The sequence below is a fragment of the Nyctereutes procyonoides genome, unplaced genomic scaffold (assembly GCF_905146905.1).
Source record: "Nyctereutes procyonoides isolate TBG_1078 unplaced genomic scaffold, NYPRO_anot_genome, whole genome shotgun sequence".
Taxonomy (NCBI): Eukaryota; Metazoa; Chordata; class Mammalia; order Carnivora; family Canidae; genus Nyctereutes; species Nyctereutes procyonoides.
Genome location: NW_026575126.1, coordinates 61,102,962 through 61,119,324, shown reverse-complemented (window position 1 = coordinate 61,119,324; position 16,363 = coordinate 61,102,962). Strand labels below are relative to the sequence as shown.

The 16,363-nt window shown below is 39.1% G+C and overlaps 1 protein-coding gene across 1 annotated transcript in view; it reads right to left on the bottom strand.

Moving 5' to 3' along the window:
* ITGAM (integrin subunit alpha M) overlaps positions 1-8,351 on the bottom strand; it is a 56,884-nt gene extending 48,533 nt beyond the window's left edge. Inside the window, exons 1-3 of the mRNA XM_055341314.1 lie at positions 8,341-8,351; positions 7,574-7,647; positions 6,076-6,184 (exon numbers count right to left, since the gene is read on the bottom strand). Coding sequence (XP_055197289.1) covers positions 6,076-6,184; positions 7,574-7,601 — 137 coding nt within the window. The 5' untranslated portion in view covers positions 7,602-7,647; positions 8,341-8,351. The remainder of the gene's footprint in view (positions 1-6,075; positions 6,185-7,573; positions 7,648-8,340) is intronic.
* Positions 8,352-16,363: the final 8,012 nt, after the last annotated feature.

Sequence of the window (16,363 nt, the reverse complement as noted above, 5' to 3'; positions counted from 1 at the left end):
CAGATGCAGTGAAACGTCGGGACACCTGCACCCCGATGTTTATAGCAGCAATGTCCACAATAGCCAAACTGTGGAAGGAGCCTCGGTGTCCATCGACAGATGAGTGGATAAAGAAGATGTGGGGGCAGCGGTTTAGCGCCGCCTGCAGCCTGAGGTGTGATCCTGGAGATCCAGGATCAAGTCTCACGTCGGGCTCCCTGCATGGAGCCTGCATCTCCCTCTGCCTGTGTCTCTGCCCTCTCTCTCTCTCTCTCTCTCTCTCTCTCTCTCTCTCTCTGTGTGTGTCTATGAATAAATAAATAAAATCTTTGAAAAAAAAGAAGTTGTGGTCTATGTATACAGTGGAATATTACTCAGCCATTAGAAACGAGCCATTTGCCTCAACGTGGACGGGAACTGGAGGGTATTATGCTGAACGAAGGAAGTCAATCGGAGAAGGACAAATGTTATACGGTCTCATTCATTTGAGGAATATAAAAAATAGTGAAAGGGATTAAAGGGAAAAGGAGAGAAAATGAGTGGGAAATATCAGAGAGGGAGACAGAACATGAGAGACACCTAACTCTGGGAAACAAACAAGGGGTAGTGGAAAGGGAGGTGGGCGGGGGGACCGGGTGACTGGGTGACGGGCACTTAGGGGGGCACTTGACGGGATGAGCACTGGGTGTTATACTATATGTTGGCAGGTTAAACTCAAATAAAAAATATACAGGAAAAAAGAGCATATTCATTAAAAAATAAATATATATATATATAAATTGTTGAATCCTATATAGGGGTTTTTGTTTTGTTTTGTTTTAAGATTTATTTATTTATTTATTTATTCATGATAGACATAGAGGGAGAGGGAGAGGGAGAGAGAGAGAGAGGCAGATACACAGGCGGAGGGAGAAGCAGGCTCCATGCAGGGAGCCCCACGCAGGACTCCATCCCAGGGCTCCAGGATCGCGTCCTGGGCCAAAGGCAGGCGCCAAATCACTGAGCCACCCAGGGAGCCCCCTGAATCCTATATTGTGAAATTATGAAATACCTGAAATTAATATAACACTGTATATTAACTATACTGAAGTTAATTTTTTAGTGAATGAATTCAACCACAGTTATTTTAAATAAATTTCTGTATGTGATATCAGGGAAATGCAAATCAAAACCATAATGAACTATCACCTTACACCTGTCAGCATGGCTAAAATAAAAATAAAATTAAATTAAAAAAAAAAACACGAGAAACAACAGGTGTTGAAAGGGGCACCCTCTTGCACTGTTGGTAGGAATGCAAACTGGTGCAGCCACTCTGGAAAACACATGGAGTTTCCTCAAAGGTTGAAAATAGAACTATCCTATGATCCAGCAATTGCATTACTGGGTATTGCAGTATACGATACAAAAATACTAATTCAAAGGGATACATGCGCCCCAATGTTTATACCAGCATTATCTACAATAGCCAAATTATGGAAAGAGCTCACACGTCCATTGACAGATGAATGGCTAAAGAAGATGTGGTATATTGGGGTGCATGGCTGGCTCAGTTAGTAGAGTGTGTGACTCTTATCTTGCGATTGTGAGTTTGGGCCCCACATTGTGTGTAGAGATTACTTACGAATAAAATCTTTTTAAAAAAGAAGTTATGGGGGATCCCTGGCTGGCTCAGCAGTTTAGCACCTGCCTTCGGCCCAGGGTGTAATCCTGGAGTCCCGGGATCGAGTCCCACAGTCAGGCTTCCTGCATGGAGCCTGCTTCTCCCTCTGCCTGTGTCTCTGCCTCTCTCTTTCTCTGTGTCTTTCATGAATAAATAGATAAATAAATAAATAAATAAATAAATAAATAAATAAATAAATACTTTTTTAAAAAATTAAAAATAAATAAATAAAAATAAAAAGGAAGTTATGGTATATATATATATATACACACACACAATGGAATATTACTCAACCATAAAAAAGAATGAAATCATGCCATTTGCAATGACGTGGATAGAGCTAGAGTATTATGCTAAACTAAACGAAATAAGTCAATTAGAGAAAGACAATACCATATGATTTCGCTCATATGTGGAATTTAAGAAACCAAGCAAACAAGTAAAGGGACAAAAAAAGGAGAGAGAAGCAAACCAAGAGATAAATTCTTAACTACAGAGAACAAACTGTTGGTGACCAAAAGGGAGAGGAGCAGGGGATGAATTAAATAAATGATGGGGATTAAGAAGTGCACTCGTGATGAGCACTGGGTATTGTATGGAAGTGTTGAATCACTATATTGTACACCTAAAACTAATATAACACAGTGTATTAACCACCTGGAATTACAGTTTAAAACTTTAGAAAATTTGGGATGCCTGGGTGGCTCAGTGGTTGAGTGTTTGCCTTTGGCTCAGGTCATGATCTTGAATCCTGGGATTAAGTCCCGCATCAGGCTCCCCACAGTGAGCCCGCTTCTCCCTCTGCCTATGTCTCTGCCTCTCTTTTTGTGTATATCATGAATAAATAAATTGAAATCTTTATTAAAAAACTTAAAAATTTTTTTCTGTATATGCAAATGGCCAATAGACATGAGAAAATACTCAACTTCACTTGGCATCAGGAAAATACAGATCAAAACCACAATGAGATATCAGGTTGCACCAGTAAGAATGGCTGAAATTAACAAGTCAGGAAACAACAAATGCTGGTGAGGATGTGGAGAAAGGGGAACCCTCTTACACTGTTGGTGGGAATGCAAACTGGGGCAGCCACTCTGGAAAACAGTATGGAGATTCCTCAAAAAGTTCAAAATAGAATGACCCTACAACACAGCAAGTGCACTGCCCAATATTTACCCAAAGAATACAAACAGTGATTCGAAAGAGGACGTGCACCCCAATGTTTATACCAGCAATGCCCACAATAGCCAAACTGTGGAGGAAGCCCAGACGTCCGGCAAAAACAGATGAATGGATAAAGAAGATGTGAGATTTATATATATATATATATATATATATATATATATATATATATATATATATATTATAATATATATATATTATATAATATATATTATATATAATAAATGCTATATATATAATGGAATATTACTCATCCATCAAAAAGGATGAAACCTTACCATTTACATCAATGTGGATAAACTAGAGGGTATTATGCTAAGCAAAATAAGTCAATCGGATAAAGACAATTATCATATGGTTTCACTCATATGTGGAATATAAGAAATGGTGCAGAGGATCATAGGAGAAGGGAAGGAGAATCTAATGGGAAGAAATCAGAGAAAGAGACAAACCATGAGAGACTCGTAACTATAGGAAACAAATTGAAGATTGCTGGAGGGAAGGTGGGCAAAAGGATGGGTAACTGGGTGACAGGCATTAAGGAGGGCACGTGATGTGATGAGCACTGGGTGTTATATGCAACTGATGCATCATTGAACTCTACATCTGAAACTAATGATGTACTATATGTTGGTTAATTGAATTCAATTTTTTTAATTCTATATGTGATAAACTACCACAAGCAAAGTCCAAGGACAAACAATAAACTGGGTAGAGGGAGATTAGCAACTCATGCTACAGACTACTTTCCTCAATATAGTCAGAGCTCCTGCAAACCAATAAGAAAAAAAAACAACAACAAAAGAAAAATGGGCAACAATTAGAAACGACAAATACCCACCATTTGCTTCGACGTGGAGGGACCTGGAGGGTACTATGCTGAGTGAAATAAGTCAATCGGAAAAGGACAAACATTATATGGTCTCATTAATTTGGGGAATATAAAAAGTAGTGAAAGGGAATAAAGGAGAAAGGAGAGAAAATGAGTGAAAATATCAGTGAGGGTGACAAAACATGAGAGACACCTAACTCTGGGAAATGAACAAGGGGTAGTGGAAGGGGAGATGGGTGGGGGTTCGGGTGACTGGGTGATGGGCACTGAAGGGGGCACTTGGCGGGATGAGCACTGGGTGTTATGCTATATGTTGGCAAATTGAACTCCAATAAAAAAAATTTTTTAAAGAAAAACGGGCAACAGATAAGAAAAAGGTGTTCACAGAAAAGGAAATACATCTCTCATTTTAAAAAATAAATTCATGTGCTGTCACCCTGATATTTCCCACTCATTTTCTCTCCTTTCCCCTTTAATCCCTTTCACTATTTTTTATATTCCCCAAATGAATGAGACCATATCATGTTTGTCCTTCTCCGATTGACTTATTTCGCTCAGCATAATACCCTCCAGTTCCATCCACTTTGAAGCAAATGGTGGGTATTCATCGTTTCTAATGGCTGAGCACTGAGGGGGGGCACTTGACAGGATGAGCACTGGGTGTTATACTATATGTTGGCAAATCAAACTCCAATTAAAAAATACAAAATAATAATAATAATAATAAATACAATTTAAAACTAAATTGAGATACCATATCTCACCTACCCAATTGGCAAAAATCAGTAAGTTTGATGACATATTGGGTTGGCAAATGGGTGGGGAAGTAGGCATTACCATAAATTTCTGGTGTGAGTGTAAATTGTTGCCACCTCTGTAGAGGGTAATCTGGAAAAATCTTAGCATTATACATGCATATGTACCCTTTGATTCAGGAATCCTAGTTCTAGGAATTTACTTCCAAACATATTTGCACATGTGCAAAATGACAGCATTTTTCACATCACAAAAGTTTGGAAACAATCTAATGTCTAAAAAAAAAAAATCTAATGTCTATTAAGAAAATATTTAGGGATCCCTGGGTGGCGCAGCGGTTTGGCGCCTGCCTTTGGCCCAGGGCACGATCCTGGAGACCCGGGATCGAGTCCCACGTCGGGCTCCCGGTGCATGGAGCCTGCTTCTCCCTCTGCCTGTGTCTCTGCCTCTCTCTCTCTCTCTCTCTCTCTCTCTGTGACTCTCATAAATAAATAAATAAATAAATAAATAAATAAATAAATAAATAAAATTTAAATGTAATATTGATGTAAATTATAATAGGTCCAAATAATAGAATATCCAAGTATAAAAAAGAATGAGTAAGATAAATAAATCTTTTTTTTTAAAATGGGGCTCCTGGGTGGCACAGTGGGTTAAGCATCTGACTCTTGGTTCCAGCTCAGGCCCTAATCTCAGGGTCATGAGATCAAGCCCCGTGTAGGGCTCTGCATTCCACACAGTGTCTGTTTGAGATTCTGTCTCCCTCTCCCTCTGCTCCTCTACTCTGCACTTGTGCACACGCTCTCTCTCAAATAAATAAATAAATCTTTTTAAAAATGAGTAAGGTCTTTATGCATTTATCTGGTAAAATAACCAAGCCCTATTAAGATGTATTTTTTTTAATTTTTATTTATTTATGATAGTCACAGAGAGAGAGAGAGAGAGAGAGAGGCAGAGACACAGGCAGAGGGAGAAGCAGGCTCCATGCACCGGGAGCCCGACATGGGATTCGATCCCGGGTCTCCAGGATGGCACCCTGGGCCAAAGGCAGGCGCCAAACCGCTGCGCCACCCAGGGATCCCCCCCAAGCCCTATTAAGAAAAAAAAAATGCAAAGTTCAGTATAGAGCAGAGGCCAGCAAACTTTTTTTGGAAAGATATTATTATTTTCATAAATATTATTTCATATAGCTAAATATTTTAGGCTTTGCAGGCCATATACTTTCTTCTGAAGCCTCTTGACTCTACCATTGTAGCTCCAAAGCAGCCATTAACAATGAATGGCAAGTTGGGATGAGGGTTGTGTTAATAAAATTGATTTACAAAAATAGGCAGCAGGCTGCAGTTTAAGTATAACGTGCTACAAATTGTGTGTGGGATCGGGGTTAGGGAAATATGGAGGCACACAGCATAGAATCTCTCTGCAAGAACCTACAAGAAATCATTTACCAGGGACCTTCCTGAGTAGGGAGGGAAGTGGGAAAGGGAGTGTGTGCTGAGGAGACTTTTAACTATCACATTCTATCTTTTGGATTTAGAACTCTGTATTACCTTTCAAAAAATAAATCAAGAAAATAACCAAGGAAATGGTGATTTTTTTTTCCAGGTATATATGTTTTAAAGAGAAAAAGTATAAAACAGAGACCTCCATCTGTGGTCCTTACCGGGATCCCTCAAGCTGGACCACGCTGTGCCCGAAGCCCCTTGCATTCTCTTGGAAGATCTCTGCATTTTTAGTGTCCAGGTTGAACCCATCACATAATAAGACCAAGGCTAAAGGGAGGAGAAAGAGTGAGGGTCAGGTGGAGATAAGAAGATAAGAAAGCAGCTTGCCCTCCTGCTCCATGCATCTACCTGCTGAAATTCACCCCAACCCAGCATGGAGATGTCTGTCTCCCAGGTCTAGCTCTGCAAGCCTGAGGCAGAGATTGGCATTGTTTCTATAAAGGTCCAGATAGTAAATATTTTAGGTTTTGTAGTCCAAGAAGCAAACAGTGTATATTAGACAAATGGAATTCCTTGGGAAAGATAAGGTCATTTTACTGGGATTCAGAGTTAACATACCCTATCATGAATCAATTATAAATGCTCATCTGAGGGGCGCCTAAGTGGCTTAAGTCCATTGAGCAACTAACTCTTGATCTCAACTCAGGTCTTGATCTCAGGGTTTTGAGTTCAAGTCCTGAATTGAGCTCAATGCTTGATGTGGAGCCTATTTTTTAAAAATTTAAAATAAAAATAAATAAATGCTCATCTAAGACCTATGCCTCACATTTGTACAAAAACAGGTGGGAGGAATCCTCCCTGAATGCCCACAGGCCATAATTTGCTGACTCCTGGCCTAAGGACCACAAATGTGATATGGGGTATATCCATATCCACCCAATCTCTGAGTTCCACCCTATACTCCTACCCTGCTAATGATCAAATTCCTAAAGACTCTTAATTAGGCAATTTCTTCCCTATGCAACTCTCAGTACTTTTTTCCCTTCTTTGGTTCATTCCCCACAAAGCACAGCCATAAAAGGAAATAACTTGGGATCCCTGGGTGGCGCAGCGGTTTGGCGCCTGCCTTTGGCCCAGGGAGTGATCCTGGAGACCCGGGATTGAATCCCATGTCGGGCTCCCGGTGCATGGAGCCTGCTTCTCCCTCTGCCTGTGTCTCTGCCTCTCTCTCTCTCTCTCTCTCTCTGTGTGTGACTATCATAAATAAATGAAAAAAATTTAAAAAAAAAAAAGAAAGGAAATAACTTTTAATCATTTGGTCAGTCATTCAACAAACATCTACACTTTGGTTCTTGGAAAATAGAACTGTAGGCAAGGTGAAGGTAGTAAGATATAATCCAAGAAGAAACACTCAGACTCCAATATGTATTATGCACCCCTGGGCATATCATTCCACCTCTTTGTGGCCTCAGTTTCCTATAAAGTGAAAGGGCCAGCCAAATCCCATTGCATAGTCTATGAATTCATCCAAGCTTCTGTGGGCATTTCATCTTGGTCTAATTCTATTCTCTGCTTCTTGAATCCCTTATTCTTCCCCAAATCCCCCTTGGTCTTCCCCCAGTCTAACACCTAGACATTCTGTGCCCTGTCTTTCCACTCAGACTCAAAGATCTCCTCCTCCTCACCCTGAGCCCCCCTCCCAAGTCCCTAGTGTACCTGTTAACAGAAGGACTCTGTGAGTCATAGCTGGAGGGAGCAGGAACTGTGGGGTTGCACGCACCACTGAGCCACTTCAAGGAAGCCACCAAAGATAGGAAGGACAGAAAAGAAGAAGTTAGAGGCAGAGTCTGTTTAACATTCAAAGGAAGAGGGCGGGGGTTCAGTGAGCACACAAGCCCTGTTTGACCTTTTTCTTGGGGCTACAAACAGCCTGTGCTCCCTTCCTAACTAGATTCCTCACCCAAAACACCAAGATCATTGTCCATAGGTGTTCTTTTTTTGCCCACTTGCATCTAGGGTTATCCAAGCATTATGAAAAACAAGCTGAATAGACTTAGGGCTTGCCTCCTGGAATTTGCGCATAAATATTAATACAAACCAAGCATGTGTGGGAGGTCACACTGTTTCTCCCTGAAAGCATACTTTGCAAAATGTCTTTCCCTTCTGCCCAAGGAAACAGGAGTACCCTTCAGCCGGTTCTTTTGTCCTCCTTCCATAGGACAATTCAAGTATAGAGAAACCCAGTGTTTTTTTAATATTATTTTACTCTTTTAAAAAAGCCTCAAAAACCCTTTGTCCAGAAATTTTTACTTTCAGAAATTTATCCTAAGAAATAGTTGAGAAATACAGTCAAGATGTTTGTACAGCTTGTTCACTGTAGCATTGTTTTTATAATGAAAAGCTAGAACAATTTGAATACCCAAACAACAGGGGATGGTTGTGTCTCACTCTGTGATATATCTCTACATTTCACGACTACTCACTTCTAAATCTGTTTTCAAAGACACAGGATCATAGTTGCATGTATTAACCTTCAAAACAAAACAGTCAGTTATTTTACCAGCAAAACTGGGTTTGTTCAGCAATTGTAGAAATAGCAATTTGGGACTTACAAGCTATGACAAAACCAAAGGCAAATCCCAAAAACAAGGGACAGGAAAGCTCTTTTACAGAGGAAAGGAGGGAGTTGGGAGGGGTGTTACACACAAGAAGTCTATTGAAGTAAACTGAAAGTTCAAAGCATAGTGGCTTCTCATTACTGTGTTGGGACAGTCTCTCATTGGCAGGATCTTGGCAAGGAGAAAATCTACCTCCTGCTGGAGGAAAAAAATATAAAGTATAGATGTCTACCTGTTGTGAATGCAAGTCTCTTTCTGTTGGGGTCTGCAATTGACCCTGAGCAATAGGGTATGAAAGCTCCCGTTTCTGGCCTCCTGACTATTTTTTTAAGTTATTTATTTATTTATTTATTTATTTATTTATTTATTTATTTGAGACACAGAGAGAGGGGCAGAGACACAGGCAGAGGGAGAAGCAGGCTCCATGCCGGGAGCCCGACGCGGGACTCCATTCGGGGACTCCAGGATCGCCCCTGGGCCAAAGGCAGGTGCCAAACTGCTGAGCCACCCAAGAATCCCCCTGACTCCATTTTAAATGAGGTTTCCTTTATCCAGTCACACATGAAATACATCGAACACCAAACTATACCTTGTATGTGACTGATAATGTAATTCCCCAAGCCAAAGATTTTTTCACTCTAACACATTTTCTCTTGCCCCTAATCCTACCTTCTTAACAACCAGAGCAAATAAATGTTTGTTCTCTGAAAAAAATCCATAAAATTCTATACATTTTTAATAAAATTCCTTATTTAAAAATATGTGTGTGTAAGAAAACCAAAATGTTAATAGTGATTATCTCTGGATGGTTGGATTATGGGTTTGTTCTAGTCATTTATTGCTGCATAACAAACCACTCCAAATCTTAGTGACTTATTGTCTCATGGTCCCATGGATTGTCCAGCTTCAGCAGTTTTCACTAAGAGGATCTCACATGGTCGTTCAGAACATGACTAAGGCTAGAGTCATCCAGGGCTCAGTTGCGCTAGATTTTCAAAATTGGCCACTCAGATGGCAGCCAGTTGGTGCAAGTAGGGGCTCAGTTGGGACTGTCAACTGAAGTTTCTCCATATGGTCTCTCTAGATTCCTTGGGCTTCTTATAGCATAGTAATTAGATTTCAGGACTAAGTGTTCTAAGAAACAATAATCAAAAGTATCCACTCTCAAAAGATTTCAATTTGGACACTGCCTAAAGGGTCTCCTCCACTATATTCTATTGGCCAAGCAGTCACAGAGCTCATCCACATTCAAGAAGAGGGGATGTAGATTCCACTTCTCAGTGGGAGCTGTATCAAAGAATTGTAGCCTATTTTAATTGGCCACAGGATGATTTTAATTTTCTTCTATATTTTTTTGTATTTAAAACTCCTACACAAAAAAAAGAATGACTTTTAGGGACGCCTGGGTTGCTCAGCAGTTGAGTGTCTGCCTTCAGCTCAGGGCGTGATCCCGTGGTCCTGGGATCAAGTCCCACATCAGCTCCCCACAGGGAGCCTGTTTCTCCCTCTGCCTATGTCTCTGCCTCTCTCTGTGTGTCTCTCATGAATAAATAAATAAAATCTGAAAAAGAAAGAAAGAAAGAAAGAAAGAAAGAAAGAAAGAAAGAAAGAAAGAAAGAAAGAACGATGGCAGAGTAGGGAGGGCCAGGAATCCTTTCTCCTACCTAGACAGTGATTATACTGGCAGAACCTGTCTGATGTGACTATACAGGAACTCTGGAGTCTATTCGAAGACTTAGGGCTAATTTCAGTCTATTTCAGTTGCTAGTATTGCAGCAGCTGTGGATCCCCCACCTCCCGTGGGTGACAAGAAGATGTGCTTATGTTCCAGGAGCAGCTTGCATGCAGCTTGCAGGAGTGTTCTGATTGCTGATTGCAGCTTCTGATCCTCATACATAGGCAGGCAATCATGTTGGACCTCCCCACATTTATGCAAACCCCTCCATCAGTTGCAAGCTGAAGCAACTTCCAGGAGATTTAGTTCCTTTTTCTCCTCCATTTTTCTCTTTTTCTCCTTTTGGGAGCCAGCCATTTAAGATCTAGGATAACCAAAAGCAACTGCTATAGGAAACAGTTTAGAAAGTCACTATAAATATGCTAAGAAGACCTTAATACCTCTAGCTGATCCCTGGCACAGAGATAGCCTATAACAATGAGAGAGAGAGAGAGAGAGAGAGAGAGAGAGAGAGAGAGAGAACCCTGGGGAAAGTGAGAGAATCTGATTTCAGAGTTACTATATTGTTAGAAAGTATGGCCCATTCAAAGGAAAAAAACAAGGGCACCTGTGTGGCTCAGTGGTTGAGCTTCTTCTGTCTTTGACTTGGGTCATGCCAGGGTCCTGAGATTGAGTCCCACATCAGGCTCCCCAAGGGGAGCCTGCTTCTCTTTCTGCCCATGTCTCTTCCTCTGTGTGTGTGTATCTTTTGTGAATAAATAAAATATTTTTAAAAAAGAAAAAAAACCAGAAACTATTCCAGAGAAAGACCAGATGGTAGACCTACTAGACAATGACTTTAAAACAAATGTCTTAAAGTTGTTCAAATAACTAAAGGAAAATATAAAGAAAGTAAAGGAAAAATATATGAAGAAATATCAATAAAAAGAAAATCTAAATAAATAAATAAATAAATAACCTAGGGATGCCTGGGTGGCTCAGTGGTTGGGCGTCTGCCTTTGGCTCAGGATGTGATCCCAGGGTCCTGGGATAAAGTCCCACTTCAGGCTCCCTGCATGGAGCCTGATTCTCCCTCTGCTTATGTCTCTGCCTCTCTCTATGTGTCTCTCATGAATAAATAAATAAAATTTTAAAATAAAATAAGACTGATTTTAAAAAAGGAAAGTAAGAAGAGCCAGCCCGACCTGTATAATACCATTAAGAAGACCAATATAAACATTGTGGGAGTGCCAAAAGAAGAGGGTCAGAGAGATTATTTGAAGAAATAATGACTGAAAAATTCTCAACTTTTTTGAAGGACATGAGTGTATATATATATATATATATATATATATATATATATATATATTATAAAAGTTCAATAAATTCCAAATAGAATGAATTCAAAGAGATCCATACAAAACATATAATCAAACTGTCAAAAGCCAAAGACAAGAGAGTCTGGAAAAAAAAAAAAAGAAAAGTGAATCATCACATAGAAGGGATCTTAAATAAGATTTCATCAGATTCCTCATCAAAAACTTTGGAGAGGGGGATCCCTGGGTGGCTCAGAGGTTTAGCACCTGCCTTCTACCCAGGGCACTATCCGGGAGTCCTGGGATCGAGTCCCACGTTGGGCTCCCGGTATGGAGCCTGCTTCTCCCTCTGCCTGTGTCTCTGCCTCTCTTTCTGTCTTTCGTGAATAAATAAAATCTTAAAAAAAAAAAACTCTGGAGGGCAGAAGGCAATGGACTGAAAGAAAAAAAACTGTAAGCCAAGAATGGATAAATCCATTTATCCTGCAAAATTGTCCTTCAAAAGTGAAGGAGAAATCAAACACTCCCAGGTAAACAAAAGCTGAAGGAGCTCATTACCACTAAATCTACCCTGAAAGAAATACTAAAGGGACTCCTGCAGTTTGAAATCAAAGGACACTAGACAACTACCTGAAGTCATATGAAGAAATAAAGATTTCAGTAAATGTAAATACATGCAATTATAATCACTGGTGTTATTGTAACAATGAATGATGTGTAACTCATTTTTTTTCTACATGATTTAAGGGATTAATACACTTGGTAAACTATTAATCTAAACTAGCATTATAGCTTTGGTATGTGTGCCACATTTTGTTTCCTGCATAATATAAGAAACTAATGCATATTTTTAAACAATTATTAGTCTATGTTTTGGGTCACACAATGTATAAAGATGTAATTTTGTGACATAAGTAAGCAAAATGTCATGTGGGTGGAGCTGTATGGGAACAGAGTATATTATTGAAGTAAAGCTATAAATTCAAATTAAAAAGTTATAACTTTTTTTAATAAATTAATATAAATTAATTTTTTATTGGTGTTCAATTTACCAACATACAGAATAACACCCAGTGCTCATCCCATCAAGTGTCCCCCTCAGTGACGGGCACTAAAAAGTTATAACTTAAGGATGTTAAATGCAATCCCCATGGTAACCAAAAGAAAATAACTATACAATATACACAAATGGAAATGAGAATGGAATTAAAATGTTTCACTGCAAAAAAAATCAACGAAACACAAGAAAAGTAATGCAGGAAGTGAAGGATATAAAAGTTTCAAGACATAAAGAAAACAAACAGCAACATGACAGAAGTAAATCCTTTATCAGTAATTACTTCGAATGTAAATGGATTACCCCTTTACAAAAGACAAGGATTGGCAGAATGGATTTAAAAAACATAATCCAACTACATGCTGTGTGCTCTCCATAAGAGACTCACTTTGATACAAAGACATAAACAAATTGAAAGTAAGAAGATGGAAAAAGATACTTGTAAATAGTAACCAGAAAAGAGCACAGGTAGCTATATTACCATCATACAAATTTTTTTTTAATTTTTGAGAGAGAGAGAGAGAGAGAGAGAGAGAGAGAGAGAGAATGCACACACATGCATGAGCCGGGGTGGGAGGATGGGTCAGGAGGAGAGGGAGAGAATCTTAAGCAGACTCTTCAATAAGCACAGAACCCAATGGAGAACTTGATCTCACAACCCCAAGATCATGACCTGAGCTGAAATCAAGAGTTGGACACTGACCCCAACTGACCCACCTAGGCACCCCCAGACAAAATACATTTTATTTTATTTTTTTAAGATTTTATTTATTCATTCACAAGAAACAGAGAGAGAGAAAGAGAGATAGAAAGGCAGAGACACAGGCAGAAGGAGAAGCAGGCTCCATGCATGGAGCCCAACATGGGACTCGATCCTGGGTCTCCAAGATCATGCCCTGGGCTGAAGGCAGCGCTAAACCTCTGAGCCACCCAGGCTGCCCCAAAATACATTTTATATCAAAAAGTTTACATAAGGGACAAAGAAACGCATTATATATTAATAGGGGTTTCAATACAACAAGAAAATATAGCAATTTTAAACATTTACACCTAATAGACCATCAGAATATATGAAGCAAAAGTTGACAGAACTTAAGGAAGGAATAGACCATCCGATAATAACAGTTGGAGACTTCAATACTCTATTCTCAATAATGGATAGAATAACCAGACAAAAGATAATTGTTATTGAACAACACAAAGATATTGTTATTGAACAACACAGTAAACCAACTAGATCTAAGAGAACTGTACAGAACACTTTACCTCACAATAACAATACACATTCTTCTCAAGTCCCTATGGAATGTTCTCTAAGACAGACCTTATGTCAGGTGACAAATTAAGACTCAAAAGATTTTTTTTAAAAGTAGGCTCTAAAATAAATAAATAAATAAATAAATAAATAAATAAATAAATAAATAAATAAAAGTAAGCTCTACATCCAATATGGGGCTTGAACTCATGACCTTGAGATCAAGAGTTATATGCTTTACTGACTGAGCCAGCCAGGTGCCCCAAGTCTCAAAATATTTTAAAAGATAGATATTAAACAAAGTATCTTTTCCAACCACAGCAGGATACAGTTAGAATCAACAATAGAAGGAGGGGATCCCTGGGTGGCACAGCGGTTTGGCGCCTGCCTTTGGCCCAGGGCGCGATCCTGGAGACCCCGGATCGAATCCCACGTCAGGCTCCAGGTGCATGGAGCCTGCTTCTTCCTGTCTATGTCTCTGCCTCTCTCTGTGTGTGTGTGTGTGACTATCATAAATAAATAAAAATTAAAAAAAATAGAAGGAAAACTGGAAAATTCACAAATTTGTGAAAATTAAGCAACATATTCTTAAACAACCAATGGGACAAGAGAAATAACAAGGGATATTTTAAAATACTAGAGATGAATAAAGCAAAAAACACAACATATCAAAATTCAAAATGAGATGCAGTGAAAGCAGTGCTAAGAGAAAATTTATAGTCATAAACACATTAAAATAAAAGGAAAATCTCAAATCAACACCTAACTTTACAATTTAAGGAACTAGAAATGCAGATGGATTTTCCATCCAGACTTCCAGACTATGGATTTCTGTATCAACAAGGATAGGCTAGGTTCTGCTGCAATAACAAACAATACCAAAATCTCTGTGCCTAACATAACAGCTTATTTCTTTCATCCAAAATTCACTACAGGAAAGAGAAACTCTCTTGAGAAGCTATCTTTCATGTGTTATCTCAGAAATCCAGGCAGGAAAGTGGAATTGTCTCCTATACCTGGAAATAGAAGAAAATACTAGTGATCAGTAGTGATGGCTATCATAAAATCCTAACTATGAAATCTTCAAAACTTGAAATAATTTGAGTGAACCAGTGTTCTTAACACCAATAAACCCTAATAAAAAATAAAGCATATTGCTAGGGAATTCAAAAGTAAAAATAACCATCATTTGCCTACCACAGACATAATCCCTCCTGATACTCATACTCAAACTACAAGTGAGATGCCATTATCAATTATAATTGTCATTTCTCTTGGGAAGATGTTTTTATGTTTAATATGGATTATTATTACTAGCCTTTCCTGTGACTTTAGAAATCTCCAAAGTTAGAAAAACTTTTTCACTGATGTGTTCTCAAATATTTGTTTTATCTGCATTATTTAGTTGCTGACTTTGTGTAAAATTGTTTTAATTATTTTTTATTTTGTGTGTACATGGTGTGAAATAGGGACAATTTCATTTTGTCCATATGAACAATAATTTTCCAGTTCCATTTATTGAAAAGATTTTTAAATAAGCTTTTGTTTTTTAAGATTTATTTATTTATTCATGAAAGACACTCTGAGAGGCAGAGACACAGGCAGAGGGAAAAGCAGGTTTCCGGGATCCCTGGGTGGCGCAGCGGTTTGGCGCCTGCCTTTGACCCAGGGCGCGATCCTGGCGACCCGGGATCGAGTCCCACGTCGGGCTCCCGGTGCATGGAGCTTGCTTCTCCCTCTGCCTGTGTCTCTGCCTCTCTCTCTCTCTCGCTATGACTATAGAAAGAAGAAGAAAGAAAGAAGAAGAAAGAAGAAGAAGAAGAAAGAAAGAAAGAAAGAAAAAGAAGAAGAAAGAAAGAAAGAAGAAAGAAAGAAAGAAGAAAGAAAGAAGAAAGAAAGAAGAAAAGCAGGTTTCCTGCAGAGAGCCCCACTCAGGACTCAATCCGGGGGCCCTGGGATCACATCCTGAGCTGAAGGCAGACGCTCAACCACTGAGCTACCCAGTTGTCCCTAAAATAAGGTTTTAGAAGGAAATTTTACTTCTCTATATTTGTCTGGGTTTCTTTCTTTTTTTAACCCCTCATCTATTCTCTGCCCAAGTCACTATAAAATCAAGATTCTAGTATTACATGTCACGACCAGTGCAATTATTTTCTCTTTGAGTCTGAATAAATCTGGTACAGCTAGGAATCCACTTCAAAGAACTGTTCTAATCATTTTGTTGCCTCCTCAAGAACAAAAACTATGGGCAGCAGTAACATCCAATCAAAACTTTTTTTCCTGCACAAGACATATCCAATGGACAAAAAAAAGTTATCATTTGCAGAAAGTACGAAAATCCAAGGCTATTAACTGATACCTTGTTAAAACTAATCTTATTCGGCAAGATCAACATATAAAACTCTAATCTATTCCTTATTCACTTAAGACTAATTTTCTTTTTTTAAGATTTTATTTATTTATTCATGATAGACTGAGAGAGAGAGAGAGAGAGAGAGAGAGAGAGAGAGAGGGCAGAGACACAGGCAGAGGGAGAAGCAGGCTCCATGCAGGGAGCCCGATGTGGGGCTCCATCCTGGGACTCCATCCCGGGACTCCATCCCAGG